The 25,559-nt window shown below is 40.2% G+C and overlaps 1 protein-coding gene across 11 annotated transcripts in view; it reads left to right on the top strand.

Moving 5' to 3' along the window:
• The window catches only part of ULK4 (unc-51 like kinase 4), a 521,313-nt gene that overhangs the window by 41,487 nt on the left and 454,267 nt on the right, over positions 1-25,559 (top strand). For all 11 annotated transcript variants that reach the window (XR_011562944.1, XM_070776132.1, XM_070776127.1 and 8 more), the window contains 5 exons: positions 774-878; positions 2,645-2,705; positions 4,047-4,228; positions 5,099-5,145; positions 14,452-14,530. Coding sequence is in view for 10 of the 11 variants with exons in the window: in XM_070776132.1 (XP_070632233.1) it covers positions 774-878; positions 2,645-2,705; positions 4,047-4,228; positions 5,099-5,145; positions 14,452-14,530 (474 nt within the window). In the remaining variant the exon portion in view is untranslated. The remainder of the gene's footprint in view (positions 1-773; positions 879-2,644; positions 2,706-4,046; positions 4,229-5,098; positions 5,146-14,451; positions 14,531-25,559) is intronic.

The following is a 25,559-nucleotide window of genomic DNA, read 5'->3' as shown; positions in this document are numbered from 1 at the left end:
ATCTCGAATAACTGAAGGGGAACATCTAGTTATTTGTTTTCATTATGTATCAATTCCACTTTGGGATTTATAAAGATATAGGCGTTTAATACCTACTTCAGCCTGGAATTTTTTTATACTGTAATTTAAGCTTTATATTGACTATTTGGTAAGGCAGAAATAGATTAATTTTTGGTGAATGAAAGATAAAAAACGTGCTGATAATTGTAACATCTTCATAGTTCTTCATAGATAATTGCCTCTTCATAGTTGAGCACATCAGACTATCGAAGATCTGTTTCGTAGTCCTAACCAACCTTTGTGGTGAACACAAGCAAGTCAGCTACTTGCTCTGAGCTTTGTTTTTTTCACCTGTAAAAACAGGAATAATAATGCAGTAGATATAGGGTTTTTGTGAAGATCAGATGAGACTGTCTGTGGAAGTGTTTTGAAGAGCAGTGGAGGTCCATCAATACAAGTGACCTTTTTCAGTGGAGTCTATTTAGCATGTTACTGACTCCGCCTCTTAAAACATGGGCTTCCCAGGTGGCACTAGTGGGAAAGAATCTGCTTGCCAGTGCAGGAGATGCAAGAGAGGAGGGTTCAATCCTTGGGTTGGGAAGATTGCTTGGAGAGGAGGAAACAGCAACCCACTCCAGTTTTCTTGTCTGGGAAATCCCATGGACAGAGGAACCTGGCAGGCTACAGTGCAACGGTTGCAAAGAGTCAGACACGGCTGAAGCGACTGAGCACATGCAGTCACAGAAACTGTCTAATTCTTGTTACTGTTCCAGATTGCAAGTGGCCACATGAGTCAGCAGGATCTGGAGTCCCGGATGAGAGAGCTTATCTACACAGACTCAGATCTCGTCATCACCCCAATCATTGACAATCCGAAGGTGCGGAAAGACCCCAAAGACACCCTGGGGCTGGAATCTGGGTGACGTTTTCATTCCCCAGTCTTATCTTCTCCCCCGATTCTTGTGGTTGTCTGCTTTTCTTTCTTTCCTGCCACGTGCCCATACTTACTTAGATGAATGATTGCAGACACGCTCCCTGATGGTGTGTGGTGAAGGCACATGTCAATGAGCAGCGCTCCTCGGCTGGGGTGAGGGGCTAATCACAGAGAGACCATAGCTCTCATAGGTGGTCAGGATTGCAGGGCAGGTGATGGCGAGAGACGGGGAGCTTGTGTGCAGCTTCTCTGAGTGTTAATATTGTACAGGACCACGGCATGGTTAGTAGAGCTAGGGGACTGGCATTGGTACAGTGCGAGTAACCGCTGAACTTACTCGAATTTTATCACTTGGGCCACCGGTGTCCCTTTTCTGTGCCAGGATCCCATGTTGCAGTTGGGATCTTTTGCCTCCAATTGGTCCTTGTACTCCATGGTCTTGTGGTAATTTCTTACTGTTTCCTTGTCTCTTATGAGCTTGGGCTTCTCCGGTGGCTCAGACGGTAAAGCGTGCCTGTAGTGTGGGAAATCTGGGTTTGATCCCTGGGTCAGGAAGATCCCCTGGAGGAGGAAATAGCAACCCACTCCAGTCCTCTTGCCTGGAAAATTCCATAGATGGAGGAGCCTGGTGGGCTACAGTCCATGGGGCCTCAAAGAGTTGGATACGACCGAGCGACTTCACTTATGATCTTGATACTTTGAAGAGTACAGTACTGGGTAGGTATTTTGTAGAATGTCCCTCCGTTTGGGTTTGCCTAAGCATTTCTCATGATTACAAATGATGTTATGCATTTTTTGGCGAGAATACTACCAGCAAAAGTTTTAAAAATGCTCCCTAGGGAGTTTTTGGAAACGTTAGATATAGAAATGAGGGTTGAATTTTTAAATTAAAAGTGTCACAATGAAGTCCCCCAGCTAACCCAAACTCATGGATCCAACTGCTACGTGTAGTCTTCATTTTGCTTGAGAAAACCATATGGTCTTCTGTTCAAGACCTCAGCCCACCTTCCAGCTCTTCCGTAAATCCTGACCGCATCAAACCTAAAGTCCTTATTGATTCTCTAGTTTCTTAGAAACATTTCTCTGAAGTCTGTAATTATGTCCTGCCAGTTTTTCATCCTAATATAAATATTTCATGTTTTTTCTGCTGTTTAACAGATGTTTGTCGTATCTTTCCAACCAGAGTGTCAGCTCTCTGGCAGTTGGATCATGTCTTTGATGTGTTTCTCTCCCCCTTCCCACTTAGCACAGTGCTTTGCCTTGACAGGCAGCCAGTAAAGATTTATTGAATAACTAAATTTCTAACCTAGAAGTAAATTAGCTTAAGAGTAAGCCAAGATAGGGTGGACTGACTCTTTTCCATGAAGTTTTATTTTTTTGCAGACGTGAATTGAAATGATTTTATTTTATGCCTTATCACTCATATTTGTGTATTAGTCTGAAAGGGTTCTGTTGAATGCTTGTTTTTTTTTGTGTTACATTTTATGTTGTTCTTCTCTGTCCTTGTTGATTTGTAATGGCATCACTGACTCGATGGACATGAGTCTGAGTGAACTCCGGGAGTCGGTGATGGACAGGGAAGCCTGGCGTGCTGCAGTCCCTGGGGTCGCAAAAGGGTGGACACCACTGAGCGACTGAATGGAACTGAATAGGAGATACATCGGGAGACAGATACCCATCTCAAAAGTTTTTTTTTTTTTTTAACCACAGATTATGAAACAACCACCAATTAAATATGATCCAAAAATATTGCATCTACCAGCACATTCAGGTAGGATCCTAAAGGGCTTATCAAATACATAGATTCATGGCAGCCGGATACAAATATAAAATTTAATTGTAAATGGAATATTTTATTTATGAATAGCTAAATTTTTATTTTCCTGCCAACTGGCTATTTTCCCGAGGCATTAAGAAACCAGCTATAATCCTCTTGTGCCAGCATTTGCCTTACTCAGCTGGGTCCAGGCTGCCATGGACTCTTCAGGGCAGGAAAGTTTCTGTGAAGCTGGGTGGGTTTTCCTGTTGTGTGTGTGGGCCCTTCTCCCGCCCTGGACCTTAAAAGCCAGTTGAATTTCCAACATTAATCGTGCTGTTGTGGGTACAGAGAGTTGGAAACCATAAGGAAGAATCGAGATTTCTACCTGAGGGAGTGGGGCAGTTGAGATTGGAGTCAGATGGCTCATTTTTGGGGGGATAATGTAGGCCTGGAGAGACTTGAAGCATGATTGTTACTTTTCTTTTTTTCCTAATGGAAAGTCTTATTTAGGGTGAGTGTAAGAATTTTTTTAATACCTTGAATTTTGATGTATTTTGTTTGATAAATTATGTTTTAAACTAGACCTGGAAAGATTCTTCATCATAGTTGGAGTAGAATCTAAAAATTGAAATCAAAGTAAATGTAAAATAAAACATGTTCATGTTTTAAGTATTCCAAGTAGAGGCACAATTTATGAAAACTTAGAGGGGTTTATCTCGAAATATTCCTTCCCTTTTCCACTTTAGTTTGAATTATTTTAAGAAATTATTGTTAAAGCTTATTTTGTTTAAATATAGAGATTAGGTGAAATTATGTTAATTTTAGCTGGCAGTTCATTTCCCAGTTTCTGCCTTTTGTTTGTAGGCATTTGGAGGTGGTACTCCCAGATGGTTTCAGCTCTGTATTAACCTAGTTATATTTACTAGTCATTTCAGTGGGACTTCATAATAACTATAAAAATTTTGGCTTTTCCAATATCTTAAGGCTAGGTTGCTTTATTTATGCAAAGGCCATCTTGTTTTTTTCAGAGTACAGTTTTATTTAACTTTGTACTTTGTTATGCTCTTGGTTGCAAGAAAATTCTACTAAATTTAGGCATCTGCCATGTTTTTTAAGCATAGTTTTCCATTGACATAGTTTACAACATCTCCATGGGTAGAAAAGTAGAAGAATATAGAAGAGTGACTAAAAGTGGTGGCATCTTTGGAGTGTTTTGGTTTTGATGGTGTAAAGTTAGGGTTTTCTTTGCCCTCACTTTAGCTATTGAAATTCTGTGTTCTTCTTTCTCTTGCAACATTTGTAGCAATCTCTTTTCACATAATCCCCACTTTTACTATTTTCTTTCTTCTGCAGTGGATAAATTAGTATTTCTAGAAGACCAGGATTGGAATGATTTTCTGCAACAAGTGTGCTCACAGATCGACTCCACTGAGAAGAGTACGGGGGCCTCGCGAGCCAAGCTGAATCTCCTCTGCTACCTGTGCGTGGTAGCTGGGCACAGGGAGGTGGCCACCAGGCTCCTCCACTCCCCCCTGGTGGGTTCCTAAATATTGGGAAGCAAATAACTCCTTTCACGTCCTTGCAGTCTGCCTTCTGCACTTAACTTTTTAATTTCTATAGAGAGAAAAGCAAGCACTAAAATACTAATTCAGTTTAATTAAAATGAAAAAAGTGATTTATCAGGATGACAGGTTTGCCAGTATTGTCCTGTGTTTAATGCTTGTATCTAAAAGCATTTGAATCGACATTGACTTTGAAGAGCTTCTTTTTATGTTATGTTACGCTTGCATTTTATGTTAACTTGTAGTAATTGTAAGATTTATTTCATCCATGAAATCATAAGAGAGCAATCTTTTCATCAGCTGCTGGAGTGAGCTGCCCATGTGGAATAGGGGCTCTTTTCCTGGGTCTTCCTGGTGAATTCCAAGGTTTCTCATGTGACACTGAATGGGGAATTGAGTCTCTAAGCATTTTTCCTTCTTCCTCTGATAATATTATTTCTTGGGCTGTCTTGGCTCATCAATGAAACCATGGGAATTTGGCAGAGCTTTTGAAGTCATCCTCAGAAAGGAGCATTTTCCTTTCTGGGCCTTCATTGGGGAACTACCTTGAAAAAATTTAAGTTCATTTTCTTGCAGAGTAGTGTTACAGTTCCTTATTTGGTACTTATGTTTGTGGGGTGAGGGGCAGTGGCATGTTTAGAGAATAGAATTGAGTTGGAGAAACTGGACGTACTTGTTTCTTAGTTTTTATCCAGTATATTCAGTGCTTTTGCATCTTTGTAAATAATTACTTCCTTGGTGCGGAATTTGCATTTCATTTGTATATAGGTTTGATTTGTTAATTTAGTGGTCAATTGCTGTCTCATTTCATGATTGAAATACATTTTAATTTTTATATTCTAGTTCCAGTTGCTAATCCAGCATTTGCGAATAGCTCCAAACTGGGATATGTAAGTAACATTTATATTTTAATAAATTATTCTTATTTTATTAAGTAGTTAAAACATGCATATTTATTAAAAGCACATACTCTTAAATACTTATTACGAACTATTCTAAAGTAATGATAACTCTGAATCATAGTCCTTTCTGTACCATTCCAATTGTCAATTTAAAAATGAAAGTGAAATTGAAAGTCGTTTGGTCATGTCTGACACTTTGAGACCCCATGGATTATGCAATCCATGGAATTCTCCAGGCCAGAATATTGGAGTGGGTAGCCTTTCCCTTCTCCAGGGGATCTTCCAAACCCAGGGATCAAACCCAGGTTTCCTGCATTACAGGCGGATGCTTTATCAGCTGAGCCACAAGGGAAGCCCAAGAATACTGGAGTGAGTAGCCTATCCCTTCTTCAGTGGATCTTCCCTGACCCAGGAATCGGACCAGGGTTTCCTGCATTGCAGGTGGATTCTTTACCAACTGAGCTATCCTTATCCTAATATTGTAAATTCAATTCTAAGGTTATATAAACTACTTTAAAACTTTATTCATGGTTACTCTTTAGAATATTCTTTTTAAAATAATTTTAATTGGTTTATTTATTTTTGGCTGTGCTGGATCTCAATTGTGGCAGGCGGGCTTCTCATTGCAGTGGCTTCTCTTGCTGCAGAGCCTGGGCTCCAGGCATGTGGGCTTCAGGAGTTGCCCACATGGGCTGAGGAGTTGAGGTTCTCAGGTTTTAGAGCACAGGCCCAACAGTTGTGGAGCACAGGCTTAGTTGCTCCAAAGTATGTGGGATCTTCCCTGATCAGGGATCAAACCTGTGTCTCCTGGATTCTTTACCACTGAGCCACCAGGGAAGCCCTTGAATATTCTGAGTCAAATACTTTACACTTATCCCTGTGTTTTAATTTAGTTACACTAAGGTGTTCTCCTTTGCCACTATATCTTGCCTTAAGGTGGTAGATAAGAGTGCCTGATGAACTATGGACTGAGGTTTGTGACATTGTACAGGAGACAGGGATCAAGACCATCCCCATGGAAAAGAAATGCAAAAAAGCAAAATGGCTGTCTGGGGAGGCCTTACAAATAGCTGTGAAAAGAAGAGAAGCGAAAAGCAAAGGAGCAAAGGAAAGATATAAGCATCTGAATGCAGAGTTCCAAAGAATAGCAAGAAGAGATAAGAAAGCCTTCTTCAGTGATCAATGCAAAGAAATAGAGGAAAACAACAGAATGGGAAAGACTAGAGATCTCTTCAAGAAAATTAGAGATACCAAGGGAACATTTCACGCAAAGATGGGCACAATAAAGGACAGAAATGGTATGGACCTAACAGAAGCACAAGATATTAAGAAGAGATGGCAAGAATACACAGAAGAACTGTACAAAAAAGATCTTCACGACCCAGATAATCATGATGGTGTGATCACTGACCTAGAGCCAGACATCCTGGAATGTGAAGTCAAGTGGGCCTTAGAAAACATCACTATGAACAAAGCTAGTGGAGGTGATGGAATTCCAGTTGAGCGATTCCAAATCCTGAAAGATGCTGCTGTGAAAGTGCAGCACTCAATATGCCAGCAAATTTGGAAAACTCAGCAGTGGCCACAGGACTGGAAAAGGTCAGTTTTCATTCCAATCCCAAAGAAAGGCAATGCCAAAGAATGCTCAAACTACCGCACAGTTGTACTCATCTCACACGCTAGTAAAGTAATACTCAAAATTCTCCAAGCCAGGCTTCAGCAACATGTGAACCGTGAACTTCCTGATGTTCAAGCTGGTTTTAGAAAAGGCAGAGGAACCAGAGATCAAATTGCCAACATCTGGATCATGGAAAAAGCAAGAGAGTTCCAGAAAAACATCTATTTCTGCTTTATTGACTATGCCAAAGCCTTTGACTGTGTGGATTACAATAAATTGTGGAAAATTCTGAAGGGAATACCAGACCACCTGATCTGCCTCTTGAGAAATTTGTATGCAGGTCAGGAAGCAACAGTTAGAACTGGACATGGAACAACGGACTGGTTCCAAATAGGAAAAGGAGTATGTCAAAGCTGTATATTGTCACCCTGCTTATTTAACTTATATGCAGAGCACATCATGAGAAATGCTGGACTGGAAGAAACACAAGCTGGAATCAAGATTGCCCGGAGAAATATCAATAACCTCAGATATGCAGATGACACCACCCTTATGGCAGAAAGTGAAGAGGAACTAAAAAGCCTCTTGATGAAAGTGAAAGTAGAGAGTGAAAAAGTGGGCTTAAAGCTCAACATTCAGAAAACGAAGATCATGGCATCTGGTCCCATCACTTCATGGGAAATGGGGAAACAGTGGAAACAGTGTCAGACTTTATTTTTCTGGGCTCCAAAATCACTGCAGATGGTGACTGCAGCCATGAAATTAAAAGACGCTTACTTCTTGGAAGGAAAGTTATGACCAACCTAGATAGCATATTCAAAAGCAGAGACATTACTTTGCCAAGAAAGGTTCGTCTAGTCAAGGCTATGGTTTTTCCTGTGGTCATGTATGGATGTGAGAGTTGGACTGTGAAGGCTGAGCGCCAAAGAGTTGATGCTTTTGAACTGTGGTGTTGGAGAAGACTCTTGAGAGTGCCTTGGACTGCAAGGAGATCCAACCAGTCCATTCTGAAGGAGATCAGCCCTGGGATTTCTTTGGAAGGAATGATGCTGAAGTTGAAACTCCAGTACTTTGGTCACCTCATGCGAAGAGTTGACTCATTGGAAAAGACTCTGATGCTGGGAGGGATTGGGGGCAGGAGGAGAAGGGGACGACAGAGGATGAGATGGTTGGATGGCATCACTGACTCGATGGACGTGAGTCTGAGTGAACTCCGGGAATTGGTGATGGACAGGGAGGCCTGGCATGCTGCGATTCATGGGGTCGCAAAGAGTCGGACACAACTGAGCGACTGAACTGAACTGAAGGTGGTTCACAAAAAATAATGAGATTATGGTCTGTAAACTCGTGATGGAAGGATGTGTACCTGCTTATATGGAGGCAGCATACTTGGTGAAAAGCACATTAGATGAAGTGTTAGCAGGCTTTGTGCTCTGGTCACCAGTGAGCCTCGATCAGATGATTGATTATTTCTTTCAGAGACTCTCAGCTTCTGAGGGAATCTCTGTGGGGTGATGAAAGTACTTTGGATTCAGACAGATGTTGGAGTGGATCACAGGTCTGCCCCTTGGGAAATTATTACAACAGCTGAATGTCAGTTTCCTTATCTGTAAAATGAGGATAGTGTACCAAGCTCATAGATTTTTGGTAACAATTACAATAAAAAAAAAAATTGAAATATAGTTGATTTGCAATGTTGTGTTAGTTTCAGCTGTACAGCAAAGTCATTCAGTTATACATGTATAAATTCTTTACATTAAATATTGAATGAAGTAGGTGTATGAAATACCTGTACGGTGCCTGGTTCTTAGTGGGTGCTTAGTATATTTTGGGGGTGTGGGAGCTGTAGTTGGTGCTGTCAAGCTTAGTTTACCGTTGAGAAGCACATGAAAACACAAAGGTGAAGGTGTTTTGTAAAATGGGCCAGTGGTAGGAGAGGAATTCTTCCCTGCTGGTGAAATATGGGGGAAGCAACAGGTGTCCACAGAATGCTTTCTTGAATAATTACTCTTACACATCTTCTAATATTACTCTCCCAAGGTAAATTCTGGCATTACAAAATAGGATTTTTACATCATTTTTGAGCCTAGTAAACTTTGAGAAGAGTTGTGGTATGCTCAGTGAAAAGAAAATGACATCTAACCCTTCGGTGAGCCTCAAATTACAGCTTTGAATGGGGTGCCCCCTGCTGACTTTTAAAAACAGACACTCTTAATCTTTTCCAGGTACTACTGTTACTTGTGAAACGGGCTTCCCTGATAGCTCAGTTGGTAAAGAATCTGCCTGCAATGTAGCAGACCCCAGTTTGATCTCTGGGTTGGGAAGATCTGCTGGAAAAGGGAAAGGCTACCCACTCCATTATTCTTGGGCTTCCCCTGTGGCTCAGCTGGTAAAGCATCCACCTATAATGTGGGAGACCTGGGTTTGATCCGTTGGTTGGGAAGATCTCCTGGAGAAGGGAAAGGCTACCCACTCCAGTGTTCTGGCCTAGAGAATTCCATGGACTGTATAGTCCATGGGGTCGCTAAGAGCCGGACACAACTGAGCGACTTTCAGTTACTTGTAAAACAGTTTTAATTTGAGGAAAATGATGGCTAGTTGAGCCCTCTGCTCGGAGTCTTATTTTACTCTCATTGTCCATTCAAATACTACTTCTTCCAGTGAGGCTTTTTCTGATCCAGGTCTTATCACCTTGACAGCATATGATTAGGGTCTTTAACTCAGCTAGGGGATAATCACTGTGGAAGTAGGTATGCTCACTCCTTGGTGGTATTCTGTATATAGGAAAATGAAATGAAAAATAATGTGGTGTAATTTTGTAAGTTTCTCTTCCCTTTATATAACGTATTATATATTTTTCATGTCATTAATTTTTTTGCCCAGGATTTTTTTGTGTGGTATGCCTCTTTTTATAGGCTGTGAATATTTGATCATTTTATTTACCCTGCCCCTATTTTTGGATAGTATTATAATATTGTAAATAATACACTGGTGAACATTTTTGTGCTTAAATCTTTGTGCCTCTCTGTTTTTTCTTTTTCCTCTCAGGGCAGATTCGTAGAAGTAGAATGAACAGGTAGAGAGCAATAGATAATTTTTGTGACTTCTGATAAATTGCTGAAATTCTCTGTAGAAACATATCAGCCTGCGTTCCCAGTCACTTTGTATAAAAATGCCCTTTTGTTAGAACTCGTAATAGTGAACATTTATAAAATCTTACTGTTTGTTGTTCAGTTGCTAAGTCATGTTCTACTCTTTATGACCAGATGAACTGCAGCATGCCAGGCTTCCTTGTCTCTCACTGTCTCCCTGGGTTTGTTCAGACTCTTTGTCTATTGAGTCGATAATGCCATCCAGTCATCGCATCCTCTCTTGCCCCCTTCTCCTCCTGCTCTCAGTCTTTCCCAGCATAACCTTTGTCAATCAACTTTACGGAGGTATACTTCACAGATAGTGCATAATATTGTAATTTAAGAAATTTTATTTATAAAATATACATAACAAAATTTATCATTTAGCCATTTAAAGTGTATAACTCAATGGCATTATGTATATTGTAGTACTGATGCTGTGCAACCATGATCATTGTCAATTTCCAGAACTTTTTCAGTTCTAAACAGAAGCTCTTATCCAGTAATCATTAAATCCTGATCCCTCCTCTTCCAAGACCCTGATAATCTCAGTTCTTTTGTTTCTATGAATTTCCATCTTCTTGGTACTTAATAGAAGTGAGCGTATACATTTGTGCTTTGGTGTCTGCATTATTTCACTTACCTTAATGCTTTCAAGGTTCATCTGTCTTGCAGCATGGATTAGAAAGTCTTCCTTTTTAAGGGCTGAATAATATTCCGCATATGTGTATGCCACAGTTTGTCTATTCATCTGTTGATGGACACTGGGGTTGCTTCTAATTCTGACTATTGCAGATAGTGTGGTTGTGAGCACTGGTGTGCAAATACCTGTCTGAGTCCCTGCTTTCAGTTCTTTTGGGTAATATGCCTGGGAGTGGAATTGCTGGATTATTTGATAATGTTTTGTTCAGTTTCTTGAGAATACCGTCAAACTCTTTTACACAGCGTCTGCACTATTTTGCATTCCCACCACCAATGCGTGAGGGTTCTAGTTTGTCCTCATCCTCTTCAACCCTTAGTTTTTTCCATTTCTCTTTTCTTTTCGGTAGTAGCTCTTCTAATGGGTATGAAGTTATATACAGTGTGGTTTTGATTTGCATTTCACTAATGACTAGTAATGTCAAGCATCTTTTCATGTCCGTATTGGTCATTTGTTTGTCTTCTTTGGAGAGATGTCTTTTCAGGTCCTTTGCCCACTTTTGGTTGCCTTAGTTTATTTATAGGAGTTCTGTGTGTATTCTGGATATTAACCCTGTGGTGGGTACATGACTTATCTCCCATTCTGTGAGTTGCCTTTTTGTTCTGTTGATAGTCTTCTTTGATGCCTACGTTTAAAAATTTTGATGCAACCAGGTTTTTCATTTTTTTCTTTTGTTGTCTGTGATTTTAGTGTCATAGTCAAGAAATCATTGCCACATCCAATGCATAAAGCTTTTACATTCATGTTTTTTTCTACTCTGCACTCTTTACTGGAATGTTTGTAAGTCTGAACAGGACTACCAGCCTCCATGTTTCGTGGGAAACCCAATTTCAGATTCCTCTGACCTCGGGGGTCACCACTGCCCGAAGTCACCCCTTGTTTCAGAGACAAGCCCCAGGACTCTGGTCTTCTCCAGGACAGACTTCTGTTCTGCCTGTACAGTGTCCATCAGTAGTGTGAGTGTTTCTACACTTCCTTATATAAAAGATTTTTATATGAAAGGTTCGTACACAGACACAGACTCATTTGCAAATGTACCAGAACCTCTATTCCAGTCCAGTCAAATTGTCTTCATTTGCTAAGAAAAATATGATGCCGGGCTTGAAAATCATGACCATAAAGATTGGGGGCAGGAGGAGAAGGGGGTGACAGAGGACGAGATGGTTGGATGGCATTGACCGACTGAATGGACTTGAGTTTGAGCGAACTCCGGGAGATGGTGAAGGACAGGGAAGCCTGGCGTGCTCTAGTCCATGGGGTCACAAAGAGTTGGACATGACTGAGTGACTGAACTGAATTACGTTTTATAGTTTTAGCTCTTACATTTAGGTGTTTGATCTATTTTGAGTTTTTTGTTTTTTAATATAGTATTAGGTAAGAGTCCAGGTTTCTTTTTTTTTTTTAATTATTTATTTTTGGCTGTTGCCACCTGGGCTTTTCTCTGGTTGCAGCAAGCAGGGGCTCCTGTCTAGTTGCGCACAAGCTTCTCACTGCGGTGGCTTCTCTCGTAGCAGAGCATAGGCTCCAGGGGTTGAGGGCTTCCGTAGTTGCAGCTGGTGGGTTTGAGAGCTCAGGCTCGGTAGCTGTGGTGCACAGGCGTAGGTGCCCTGAGGCATGTGGGATCTTCCCGAAAGCAGGGATCAAACTCCTGTGATCTGCATTGGCAGGTGGGTTCTTTACCAGCGAGCCACCAGGAAAGCCCCAGGTTCGTTCTTTTGTGTATGTATCTCCAGTTTCCAGCACTGTTTTTTGAAAGGACTGTCCTCTCCCCATTAAATGCTGTTGGCAGCCTCGCTGATAGTCATGTTGACCACGTATGGTGAGGGTTTGTTTCTGGGCTCTCTGTTGTTTCATGGATCTATAAATCTGTCTTTCTGTGAGTACCGCAGCGTCTCAATCACCATAGTTTTGTAGTAAGTTTTGAAATCAGAAAATGTGACTTCAACTTTGTTCTTGTTTTTCAAGATTGTTTTCGGTTCCCTGGATGTTCTAGGAAGGAGTTTTCTAGTTTTTGGTACAGTTTGATACTTTAATAAAGTAAATGCTCATTGTCAGTTTTTTTTTTTAAATACAGTTTCTCCATTTGTGAGTTACTTCACTTCTTGATGGATTGGATTTCATTTGGTCGGTTTCTTTCAGAATTAAAAAAAAAACTTCTTTTAAGAAGACTGTCTCTCAGAGGCTGTGCTTCTGGAGTTGCTCCTTCCTTTGAAACTTTCTGGCTGTGGTTCTGGGGCTCAGGCCCAGCGGGCTGAATGAGGCCTCCCAGGACCTTCAGACCACACCCATCCTTGAGCCCCGGCTTGTGCGTGCTCATTCGCTCGTGTGCTGACTGCAGTTTTGGAAGACTCAGGGCAGCCCACCTCTTTCTTCTTCCTCTTATATGTGACCAGCTTGATTCTGTTTTTCAGTGAAAAAAGAATTTTTCTTTATATTGCAGGCCTGCAACTTTTTACTAGGATGTATCTTTTTACAAATTTTCCTTGCCAGTTGGTCTCTTAAAGGCTTTAGCCTTTCTTTTACTTTTCTCTGTCCTTATGATTTCTTCATCTCTATTTCATCCTTTTTCTGCTCCTGAAACTCCTGTAGGATGGATGTGGGATTTTGTATCTCTTGACTGCATTTTCTTATGCTTTCTTACTTGCTTATTGAGATAAAATCCACCCTTTCTTGGTTTTTATTGAATTTATTTTTTAGAGCTGTCTTAGGCTTACTGCAAATTGAGGGCACGGTAAAGAGATTTCCCACGTGCCTCTCCTTCCCATGCGTGTTGCCTCTCCAGGTATCAGTATCTCCCACCTGAACGGCACATTTGTTACAAATGAGGCTCCTAAAGGGACATGTAAAAATCATCCGAACTCTGTACTTTACAGTACAGTTCATTCTTAGTGTGTACAGTCTGTGGGTTTGGACACTGTTGAATGATGTGTCGCCATCATTATGATATCATGCAGTATTTATTGGATAAGAAGCAAATTTGGGTTCTGCCTGTTCATACCTCTGACTTCTTTTAGCCACTGAACTTTTTATTGCCTCCATAGTTTTGCCTTTTCCAGAGTGTCATGTAGTTGGGATCATAAAGTATGTAGTTTTTTCCGATTGGCTTTTTTTCCTTAGTAACACACATTTAAGGTTCTTCCATGTCTTTTCATGGCTTGATAGCTCATTCTTTTTATTCCATTGTCAGATATTCCAGATATTCCATTGTCTGTATGTACCACGGTTTATTTAACCATTCACATACTGAAAGGGGTAATTACTATTTCTTTCCTCTCTTTGGCGAAGACCTTTGAAGAATTTTTACTTTCCATTGCAGTTATAAAGCACAACTTCAGTTTTTGTCACCATTACAAATGGACTTTCCAGGTAGCTCAGTGGTAAAGAATCCACTTGCCAGTGCTGCTGCTGCTAAGCCACTTCAGTCGTGTCCGACTCTGTGCGACCCCATAGAGCAGGAGACGCCAGATATGCAGGTTTGATCTGTGCGTCGGGAAGGTCCCCTGGAGGTGGAAACGGCAGCCCACTCCAGTATTCTTGCCTGGAGAATCCCATGGACAGAGGAGCCTGGTGGGCTACAGTCCATGGGGTCACAAAGAGTTGGACACGGCTGAGCGACTGAGCACACATGCACACAGATGGTGCTGCAGAGGGCGTTGTGTTCATGTCTCCCTGTGTACACAAGGGAACGTTCCTCTGGGCCATACATGTGGGGGAATGTATGCTCACCCCATCCCATCCCACTTTTCTCCCATGTTGATGCTTACAGTTGTATAATGTAACTAAATGGGGTTGATTTCCTTGGTCCTAACTCTCCACTTCAGAACCCGTTTTCTCTCTGTTTACAGAAGGGCCAAGATCGCTCGGATGATTGGTTTACTGGCCTCACACACATCTGAGCTCCAGGAAAATGCACCTGTTATTGAGGTAATTTGTTTTATTACTGAAATGCTATGAATGGAGAGAATGTTCTCAATTTTAGAACATACAGCTCTCGTGGGTGTTCACTTAAGTGTTTTTCGTGGAATGTGGCAGCCGCTATAAAGTAACCTCAGTAGACCGTCACACTTCAGCGCTGCCTCTCATTTTCAACACTGGCAGTTTTTGAGGGTGGTGTGGTGGAGTTACATGGCTTCAGGGCTCTATTCATCGTGATTTTAACAATTTTTGGATAAAGCTTGTTTCATTAACTAGATTTCTTGGATGTCTGCCGCTGTTAATTTTAAAAAGTAATAGTGTGTATTTAGCTATCTAGGAAACTTTTGAATTAACATATACTATATTGTGAATTGTTTCTGTTGGATAAGGAGGGATTTTCAAAGTAACTTGAAATTGTGTCAGGTACTCCTTTCTAATGCCATCTGTTTAAAAATTTGTTACTGCTTACAAAATTTTTGTGTTGTGTTGTTCAGTCACTGAGTTGTGTCTGACTCTTTGAAATCCCGTGGACTGCAGCTTGCCAAGCCTCTCTGCCTCTCACTATCTCCTGAAATTTGCCCAAGTTCATGTCTATTGAATCCAACAAATTTTTTAGTTCTGTAACAATCGAAACAACCACTAGATGGCACTCAAACACAGGAAACAAAGTTTACAAGGTAGCCACCATTAAGACCAATTGACTGTAGCAGTTGAGACAACCACTAGGGGACGCTCAAACACTGGAAACAAAGTTTTTACAAGTGAGAACTTGAGGAAGAAATAAGCTTGGCAGGTATAGGTCACTTTGTTTGTCGTTTCCCTGTTTTTTTTGGTTTATGCTGCATGAGATGTGATTCCGGTCCCATTTTAGATTAAGAAAAGTCATGACAGCCTCTTGAGAACAGTGCAGTCATTTCAGGAGATGAGGATTCCTGTGAGGCCCATCTATGACCTTAGGTTCAGAACTCTTGAGACGAGGTTTCTGTAGCACAATTGTGTGTTCATATGTAGTTTTCTCCAGTATGTTTCAATAAAACTCGTGGTTGAAGATCCTGTAGGCATTTTAAAGGCATAGACCTCATTTTATTTTATTAATTTTTAAAATTTTATTTTTTTATTGAAGTATAATTGGTTTACAGTGCGTCACTTTCAGGTGTCCAGCACAGTGATTCAGTTATACGTGTATCTGTCTATATCTCTTCTTTTTTCAGATCCTTTCCCCTTATAAGTTACTACAAAATACTCAGTATGGTTTTCTGTGCTACACAAGTAGGCCCTTGTTTGTTATCTATTTTATATGTATTAGTGTGTGTATGTTAATCCCAAACTCTTAATTTATCCTCCTCCCCTTTCCCCTTTGGTAGCTATAAGTTTTTTTTTCCCTTTGTCTGTGGGTCTATTTCTGTTTTGTACATAGGTTGATGTGTATTATCTTTCTTTTGAAAAGATTCCATGTGTAAGTGATATCATATGATACTTGTCTTTCTCTGTCTTACCTCACTTAGTATCATAATCTCTGTCTACCCCTGTTGCTGCAAATGGCACTGTTTCATTCTCTTTTTATAGAACCTCATTATTCATCACTGTAATCCATGGTGCCTAGCCAGCCAAGTAATGTGTGTACATCTGGTATTCAGTCCCTGTTAAAAGATTTAATAAATGATTACAAGAATGGTAGGAAAGTGTGGCAGTATAATTTGTTATCAGGAGACAGAAGAGATGGATGGAGAAAAATCTATTTTACTTTTCTTATGATACAGTTTAAGTCCCTTCCATCTTATTCTGCCATCACTGGCTACAGAAAAGAGCTACTTGTGGTCTTTTGTATATATTTAGAAGCATTTATTAACTTCTTCCTTATGTTTTCTACAGAAAAATATAGCCAGCTTCTTATGCTTTTCCTCCTAGGCAACACATTTATCGCCCTGAGTTTGTTGTGGTTCTTATGTGTAATAATTTAAAATAAATATTATGATATTATGTTACGTATATTTAAATCTTAAACATGCAGTGGATATATTTTAGGAAATTAAATATAAAACCTTAAGATTCAGAACTGGAAAGAATATTAACAGATACTCTAGGAAAGAATATTAACAGATACTCTAGTCTGATCCCTTCATTAAACATTTTCATTATGGAAAATCTCAATATACATAAAAGTAGAGAGGCTGAAATACTGAGCTCACTTCCAGCAGTTACTGACATTTTATGAATATTGTCTGTCTGTCGTCTTACCCTCTCACTCCCCTCCCTGTCTCCTCCCTATGTCTCCCCTTCTCCCGTTACAGTTTTATTTTTGTTTGTTTTTTGGTGGTGCTGTGTGGCCTGCTTGTTGGATTTAGTTTCCTGATCAGGGATTGAACTCCAGCCCCCAGCAGAAAGTGTGGAATCCTAACCACTGGACTGCCAGGGAAATTCCCACCCCCCAACCCCTGGTATAGTATTAAAAAAAAAATCTTAGACCTCATACTGTGCTCATAAATGCTCTAGTATATATATCTAACAGAAAAGGCTTTAAAAAAATACAGCCACCACGCTGTTACCACGGCTAACGCCATCGCCAGTGGTTGCCTAATACTGAATACCAGTCAGTGTTCCGATTTCCCTGATGTCTCACACATGTCATTGTGTATTTTTTCATTGAACCAGGACTGAAACAAGGTCTGGTACTGCATTTAGAGAACATCGACTATTAAGTCCCTGAATTTCAAACATTTTCCTGTTATTTTTTAGTGCCATTCATTTATCAAAGACAAATTGGCACTTGTTTTGACCGGAGCTGAATTCCATTAAGTTTTATTCTCTCCTTGGTGGTCTTCTCTCACCTGTGTTTCCCATGAACTGCTTAGATATGTAGACTTGCTTAGATTCAACTTGTTTTATGGAGAAAGGGTAGGAATTCTTCCTAGTTGGTGCTCTGTGTTTCCTATTGACTCACAGGAAGATGCATATAATAGTGTCTGGCTAGTGATAGTGTGATTGGTCACTAGCTTCAAGTGTTGTCAACACTATGATTTTGAACTTTTCCATCACTCTTCAAAGTTCTAGCCTCTATCGATGATCAGTGCCTAGTGGCATTAGTCCTTCAGGGTTCCCAAAATGATAATTTTTTTCTTTCTATAATTCCTTTCTCATTTACAGCTGGTATTAGAACTTTCCCATCTCGGCTAATTGGTTATCCAAAAATACAGTGTGTTTAGCAAAGGCAGGATGAATGATTGTCTACCTTTGTAGACCAATATTCAGAATAATACGTTGTGCATTAGTCTTAATTCTGTCCAGTGAGGTTTTTTTTTTTTTTGTATGAAGAAATTATGGATTTACATATATATGTTTGTATATTCAGTCTGCTGTAGGCATTAGTCTTGTGGACTGAGTTCCATCTCAGTCCAACAGGAGCCCGTTCGAGTTTGCTCCTTTCTCCTTTCTGCGTGAGCTGATCATTGTCTCTGATAACTTAGTTGCTTTCTGTCAAGAAGATTTCACTATTCTTGGGAATAGTCAGCCTTAGTTCCGAAGTCAGTTCTACAGGAAACCTTATTTAATTCTGGCTGACAGTGGTGCTTAGAGAACACAGTCTGGGTCTGGGTGTTACTGATGCTGGGATTGTCGTTTCTTCTAGCTAGGAAATGTTCCAAAAGAGAAAAATCACAAGTTCACTCGTACCCGTACTTTCAGTTCACAACTTTTCTATTTAAAAATTCAAGCGCTCTTGTTAGAGGCTGAAAACCTTCGTTGGTCATGATATCAATACACTTACCTTCTTTAACCGATAGTTAATAAGTGGTTTAAAAGTAATAACCATATTATTAGTAATAATAAAATTACAAAGTGCTGTTTAAGTTACTATTATTACTTTTTGGTCCTGGGGATACAATCTACTGTGTTTTCAGATCAATTCAAATAATCTTGTCACCAATTTGATATATAATTATATATATATTTCCTTTTGTGTTACATATTTTGGGATTATAGACTCAGGGATTGCTTTGTGTGTGCTTTTTGGATTAAAGATGGTAATACTCTTTTTACTGAAGTGTTACAAACATACAGAAATGTGCACTAAACATAAACTTCATGCTCAGTGAATTGTTGCAAAGTGGAAGCCCAGGAAACTGCTCCTGGTTCAAGAAACAGAGCATTGCCAGCTTGCCAGGACACCCTTCGGGCCTGATCATGATCACTGATCTCTCCCTCTGCCGTACCTTCTGATGCCACAATTACTTTGCCTGTCACTGAGTTATATTTAAATGGAATCACATGGCACGTGGTCTCTGGCTTCTTCTGTTGCATGTCATGTGTATGAAATCCACCCTCATCTTAGGTGTCTCATTCCCTTTCGTTACACCGTCACATTGCTGGTGATGGACATTCGGGTTGTTTGCCATGTTTGGCTATTACAGGTAAATCTTTTAAAAACAGTTTGATGCACTTATGTGAGCCTTCTATTGGATAGACCTAGGAGTTAGCGTTGCTAGGTCATAGGATATGTGTATGTTCAACTTCACAGGGTCATCTAATCTGTTTTCTGAAACAGTTGTATAGCCTTAAACTCCTTTCACCAATGAAAGAGAGTTTTTAGTGCTCTGTGTTTTCATTAATTCTTGGCCTTGGTATAAAATCATGTTAAATTAGCATTTACCAAGTTCTTTATTTTTAGCCTATTTTTTTTTAACATGAATGAGTGTTGAATTTGATTCTGTGACATCTGTAGAGGTGATTGTATGGGTTTTATTCCTATCTCTATTAATAGGTAGGTTATATCAATGGCAGTCCTAAAATTAAACCACCCTTGCATTTTTAGAAGGCCTTCCACTTGTGATGTATTAACATCTTTATAATGCTCTGTTGGATTCTTTTTGCTCGTATTCTGGATTTCTCCCCCCATGGTTTCCCCCCTGACACGAAGTTCTTGAAAAGCCCACGTGAGTTGCCTTGTGCGGTGTTGATAGTTGTCTGTTTGCTTTCTCTTGGTATCATTAAATTTGATTCTCTAGTCCCAACGTTTCCTATACATTTTAAGTTAGGTCTAGAGACTTGATGGATTCAAGTTAAATTCTTTTTAGAAAAACTATCATAGATGATGCTGGGTCCTTCGTATTTCATCGTGTCAGGAAACATATGGAGTTGGAACGTACTTGGATCCTTCGATTAAAGAGGTGATGCCAGATATCTCCTTGGCAGTGTCACTGTCACTGCCAAGTTGGGGGTACAGTAAGAAAATAACTTGAAGAGTTACATGAATTGTAACTGTCCTGTTTTAACCTTTTAGTTCATGACACGCTAATCAATGTATTAACTGTCACTAATTCCCACTGTGTTTTCCTCTTATTTTCAGCAGACTGATTCACTTAGTCCATTGTGTATGCAACTGTTTTATTGCTGTTACTGTTTGAAAATTCATCTAGTTTTCACATTTATTTTCCTTTTTATGTCCTAATTTTTTTTGGTAGGATAATCAGTATCTTATGAAATCATAACTTACGGGTATTGACTCTCTGTTATTCAGCGTTCTACTGAATTGGTTTTAGACTTCTTTTTTAAAGCTTTTTGTTTTGTATTGGAGTATAGCTAATTAACAATGTTGTGATAGCTTGAGGTGGACAGCAGAGGGACTCAGCCAGACATATACATGTATCCATTCTCCCCCAAACTCCACTCCCATCCAGGCTGCCATATAACATAGAGCCGAATTCCCTATGGTTTTAGATTTGAATTTTATGTTAAGCGGTAGATACATGGTGTTTTGAAGCATTATTCAGCTTAGGTGTCTGAACATTGTGTGCCTGTGGAACTCTAAACGCAGGACATGATGAACTGTATTTACAGACAATTGACTGTTCTGGCATGTATTTGAAAGGTTGTGGTATAGCGTGTCCACTTTGGGCTCTTGTTCTCTGTTATGCTGCACACTTGCACCGCTCCCCCGGTGCCTTGCATGCTGCAGCTTTTCATTACTGAAACAGCTGCACACAGCGAGCTCTGCCATGGTCCTTATTTCCCACAATCCTCATTTCCAACATATCACTTTTTGGAAGAACAAATGATACTTGTTCCACTTTGTGGGATGTACATGTTTCATGTACATAAATGAAATTATTTTTACCTAGAGTTTTCCCCATGTACTGTCTATTATACTTTTTTTTCCCTACTTATAAAATAGCATATGTTTTTTGAACTATGACAACTTAGCTACTTAGATTACTTGGAAATCCTCCCGAAGCAGCAAAAACAAAAAAAATCTAGAAATACAGGATAAAATGTAACAAAGACTTTTAAAAGACTTAGTTGGATGTCCAGGAAAGTAAGGGAGATTCACACAAGTCAGAAACAGGGAGCTGAAATGTGAAATGGTAAGACTTTGAGGCTATCTGAGGCAGGGTAGGGTGGCGGTTATTGTCATTGAGTTTTGTGATCTGGTGGAACTTGAGAACAGAAGCTGAGGCCTTAGGTTGCCCAGCAGCAGTTAGTTGGAACTAAGGCTCTTGAAGAGCTACACCTTTAGTTAAGAATGGGAATTTGCAGGAAGAATAAGAAAAGGAGCAGTCCACTTATCTACACTGGGAGGTATCAAGGAAGCTTGTTGATTTTATCTTTAGCTCTAGAAAAGTTTAAAGTTTTTAATGGAAATTTGTAACCAGACTTTTTTGGGTTTTATTACTGTTTGGAGTGTGCGTTTACACTTCTTTCCAGGTGAGAAACTGACATAAAAATCAAACCTGGGTTGGAATTGTGGTTCTGGTAATGGATGAGAAGCTTCTGCCAATAATGATAAGGAATCTAGACAGAGTATAAAACAGAAGTAGGTAGAAGGTGGAGGGGATGCCCAACTTGGAAGAAAGGAAGCTGACTGTGTGAGCTGTGTTTTCAGCTGGCTTATCCTCCGGCTGTTGCTCCAAGTAGAACCCAGCAGTCTTCCCAGGTTAAGGGACTGAGTCCCATTTCCTAACTTGGTGGGACTTGACTTCCAAACTCTTAGATCCCCAGCTCTGGGCAATTGTTGAAATTTCTGCTCCTCTTTGACCTCTCACCCTACTGCTTTCTGCGGGGCTCCAGGGAGTGTCACTCAACACAAACACACAAACACACAGCCTCCAAGTTAGCCGGAGACTTCAGAACACTTTGGAAAATTTCCAACAATTATCTCATCAAACATTTTTTTCTAGCTCATTCTATAGTTTATGTGTATATTATGTTGTATGTACACATTGTATGTGTTTTTGCATTGTATGTGAAATAAGGTAATGCTGATGTAAGGTGAAATGTGATTACTTAACAGATGGTATCATAATCTCAAGAGTGTCCAGTAAAAAAGTAAGCAAACAGCTATAGCTAATTTGGTCAGTAGAAGAAATGCAATGCAATTCTGAACTCAATCAAAAGTAAGTTGGGAAAGGAGGATTAAAGGGAGAAAGATCAAATGGGGCAAATAGAAAGTGAATAATAGCAAGATGATAGACTTAAACCACGTCACGTTAATAATTACATTAAAGTTCAGTGGCCTAGATACTTCATTTAAAAGGCACAGGTTGTCATACTGGATTAAAAAGAGAAACCTAGCTATATGAAGTTTACATAAGACATATTTAAATATGAAGATAGACTAAAAACACGGAGAAAGATATACCATAGCAACACTATTAATAAGAAAGCTGCATGGCTATGTTAATAAAAAGATAGATACTGAGGGAGTAACACTAGAGATAGAGATAGGTGTTTCATAATAGAAGTTTCAATGAATTTTGTTGTTTAGTCGCAAAGTCGTGTCCCACTCTTTTGAGACCCCATGGACTGTAGCCTGCCAGGCTCCTCTGTCCATGGCATTTTCCTGGCAAAAATACTGGAGTGGGTTGCCAGTTCCTTTTCCAGAGGGTCTTCCTGACTCAGGGATTGAACCTGTGTCTCCTGCATTGGCAGGCAGATTATTTTTTAAAATAATTTTAAAAAATTTTGAATTGGAGGACAGTTACTTTACAATATTGTGATGGTTTCTGCCATACATCAGCATGAATCAGCCATAGGTATGCATATGTCCCCTCTCTCTTAAACCTCTTTCCCCATCCCACCCCTCTTGGTTGTCACAGAGCACTAACTTTGGGTTCCCTATGTCATACAGAAAATTCCCACTGTCTGTGTACTTTACATATGGTAATGTGTATGTTTCAGGGCTGCTCTCTCAAATCACCCCACCTTCTCTCTCCCTCACTGTGCCCATAAGTCTGTTCTCTTTGTCTGCATCTCCACTGCTGCCCTGTAGATGGGTTCATCAATACTATCTTTCTAGACTCCATATATAAGTGTTAATATACAATATTTGTTTTTCTGACTTACTGCACTTTGTATAATAGGCTCTAGGTTTGTCCACCTCATTAGAACCGACTCAAATGCATTCCTTTTTATACCTGAGTAATATTCCATTGTGTATATGTACTACAACTTCTTTATCCATTCATCTGTTGATGGATGTCTAGGTTGCTTCTGTGTCCTAGCTTACCGGGGTCCAGCCCCGGTTGGATCAGGGATTCCCTCAGGAGGACGGCGCTGGCGAAAGAATAGATAAAGAGAAAAAGAGAGAATTTTGCAGTTAAGAAAATAGAGGAGAGAAAAGAGGCTGATATTCCTTGGTTTACGCAGAAAGCCAATAAAGCCCCAGCACAGGACTTGGCTCTGTTCACGTAGGCCGCAGGCACCCTCTCGAATCGTGGAAGGTGCCCCACCTTAGGCACCTTCTCGAGTGGGTCTTAGAAGCCCAGGCAGGAAAGTGAATGCAGAGAGCCCCTGCGCTCCAGGGGGTCACCCTGAAAAGGAAAAGGAAGGAGAAAGAATGACATGGGGAGAACAAGCTTCTGTGAGCAAGGCCCGCACTTTATTTTCCAAAGTAGTTTTTATACCTTAAGTTGTGCATAGAGGATAATGGGGGAAGGGGTAGAGTCATGCAAGGACAGCAGTCCTTGATCCCTATTGAAGCCAGGCTTTCAAACTTATCATATGCAAAAGCTTTAGGTGATTTACATCATTTTCTGGCCAGGAAGCCTGTTAACATTTTATGACCCTTTTCCTCAGAAAACTTATTTTTCTCTAAAGGTGATTATTCTAAAGTCAGGCGCCACCCTCCAAAAGCATTAGATAAAGTTGCATACCTATAGGGCAAAAAGTGGTGGGATATAACAAGAAAAGAATTAACTCAGGGGTCCAAGGTTGCAAACATTAAAGCTACTACTTACATTTCTATACACCAACTATATCAATACACTCCCAGGGACACAGTAGGTAAGGGATATGGAAACTTGGCAGCAAGCATTAGCTCAACAAAGAAATCCTTTACTAGTTCTATTCTCTGAGATGCTCTGCATTGTTAGAATATCTTAAGCTTCTCATGCCTCTTGTGGTTGGGAGGCTGTGAATCTGAACAAACTTGTCAGGCAAGCTAGAAAGTCATCAGAGGGGTTTGAATTGAAACATTCCTATTATGTCCAGGAGACTTATTAACTAGAGTTTTAAATTGATTTTCTTACCGGGGATAGCCCCCCGTTAATGTCAGAGGAGTTGGTGAAAGTCGTGAAATAGTAAAACAGACAGATTTTGGTTTGGGGGTAGACGCTCAGGCGGGTCCAGAGGGGCACCCCTCGAGTTCTGGCTCACCTTGCCCACCAGAACTCTCCCACATGACCTTGTCATGTGTGGGGACTCCCGTGCTGGCTCCTGGCACTAGCTATTGTAAATAGTGCTGCAATGAACACTGGAGTACGTTTCTTTTTCAGTTATGATTTCCTCAGGGTGTATGCCTAGTAATGGGATTGCTGGGTCATATGGTAAGTTTTCTTCCTAGTTTTTTAAGGAACCTCCGTACTGTTCTCCATAATGGCTGTATCACTTTATATTCCCACCAACAGTGTAAGAGGGTTCCGTCTTCTCCACCTCCTCTCCAACATTTATTGTTTGTAGATTTTTTGATGATGGCCATTCTGACCCATGTGAGGTGATATCTCATTGTCATTTTGATTTGTACTTCTCTAATAACACGACAAAGTATGAGATGGCTGGATGGCATCACCGACTTGATGGACATGAGTCTGAACTCCAGCAGTTGGTGATGGACAGGGAGGCCTGGCATGCTGTGATTCATGGGGTCGCAAAGAGTCCGACATGACTGAGCAACTGAACTGAATAACAAGTGACGCTGGGCATCTTTTCATGTGTTTATTAGCCATCCATATGTCTGCTTTGGAGACATGTCTGTTTAGGTCTTCTGCCCATTTTCTGATTGGGTTGTTTGTTTTTCTGGTATTGAGCTTGTGTATTTTTTTCTGGTATTGAGCTTGTGTATTTTGGAGATTAGTTCTTTGTCAGTTGTTTCATTTGCTATTTTTGCCTCTCATTCTGAGAGTTGTCTTTTCACTTTGCTTATGGTTTCCTTAGTTGTGCAAAAGCTTTTAAGTTAAATTAGGTCCCATTTGTTTTTGTTTTTATTTCCATCACTCTAGGAGGTGGGTCACAGAGGATCTTGCTGTGGTTTATGACAGAGAGTGTTGTGCCTATGTTTTCTCCTAAGTTTGATAGTTTCTGGTCTTACCTTCAGGTCTTTAGTCTGTTTTGAGTTTACTGTTTTTGTGTGTGGTGTTAGGACGTGCTCTAATTTTATTCTTTTACACGTAGTTGCCCTGTTCTCCCAGAATCACTCATTGAAGGATGGTCTTTTTTCCGTTGTGTATCTTTGCCTCCTTTGTCAAAGGTAAGGTGACCGTAAGTGCGAGGATTTATCTCCAGGCTTTCTCTCTTGTTCCATTGGTCTATATTTCTGATTTCGTGCAAGTACCATACTGTCTTAATAACTGTAGCTTTGTAGTAAAGTCTGAAGTCAGAAAGATTGATTCTTCCAGCTCCATTCTTTCTCAGAATTGCTTTGGCTATTTGGGGTCTTTTGTGTTTCTATACAAATTGTGAAATTATTTGTTCTAGTTCTGTGAAAAATACCATTGGTAGTTTGATGGGGATTGCATTGAATCTACTGATTGCTTTGGATAGTGTAGTCATT

This window comes from Bos indicus, chromosome 22 (genome assembly GCF_029378745.1).
Source record: "Bos indicus isolate NIAB-ARS_2022 breed Sahiwal x Tharparkar chromosome 22, NIAB-ARS_B.indTharparkar_mat_pri_1.0, whole genome shotgun sequence".
NCBI lineage: Eukaryota > Metazoa > Chordata > Mammalia > Artiodactyla > Bovidae > Bos > Bos indicus.
The sequence above is the reverse complement of the archived record's forward strand: the minus strand, read 5'-3'. Positions and strand labels throughout refer to the sequence as shown.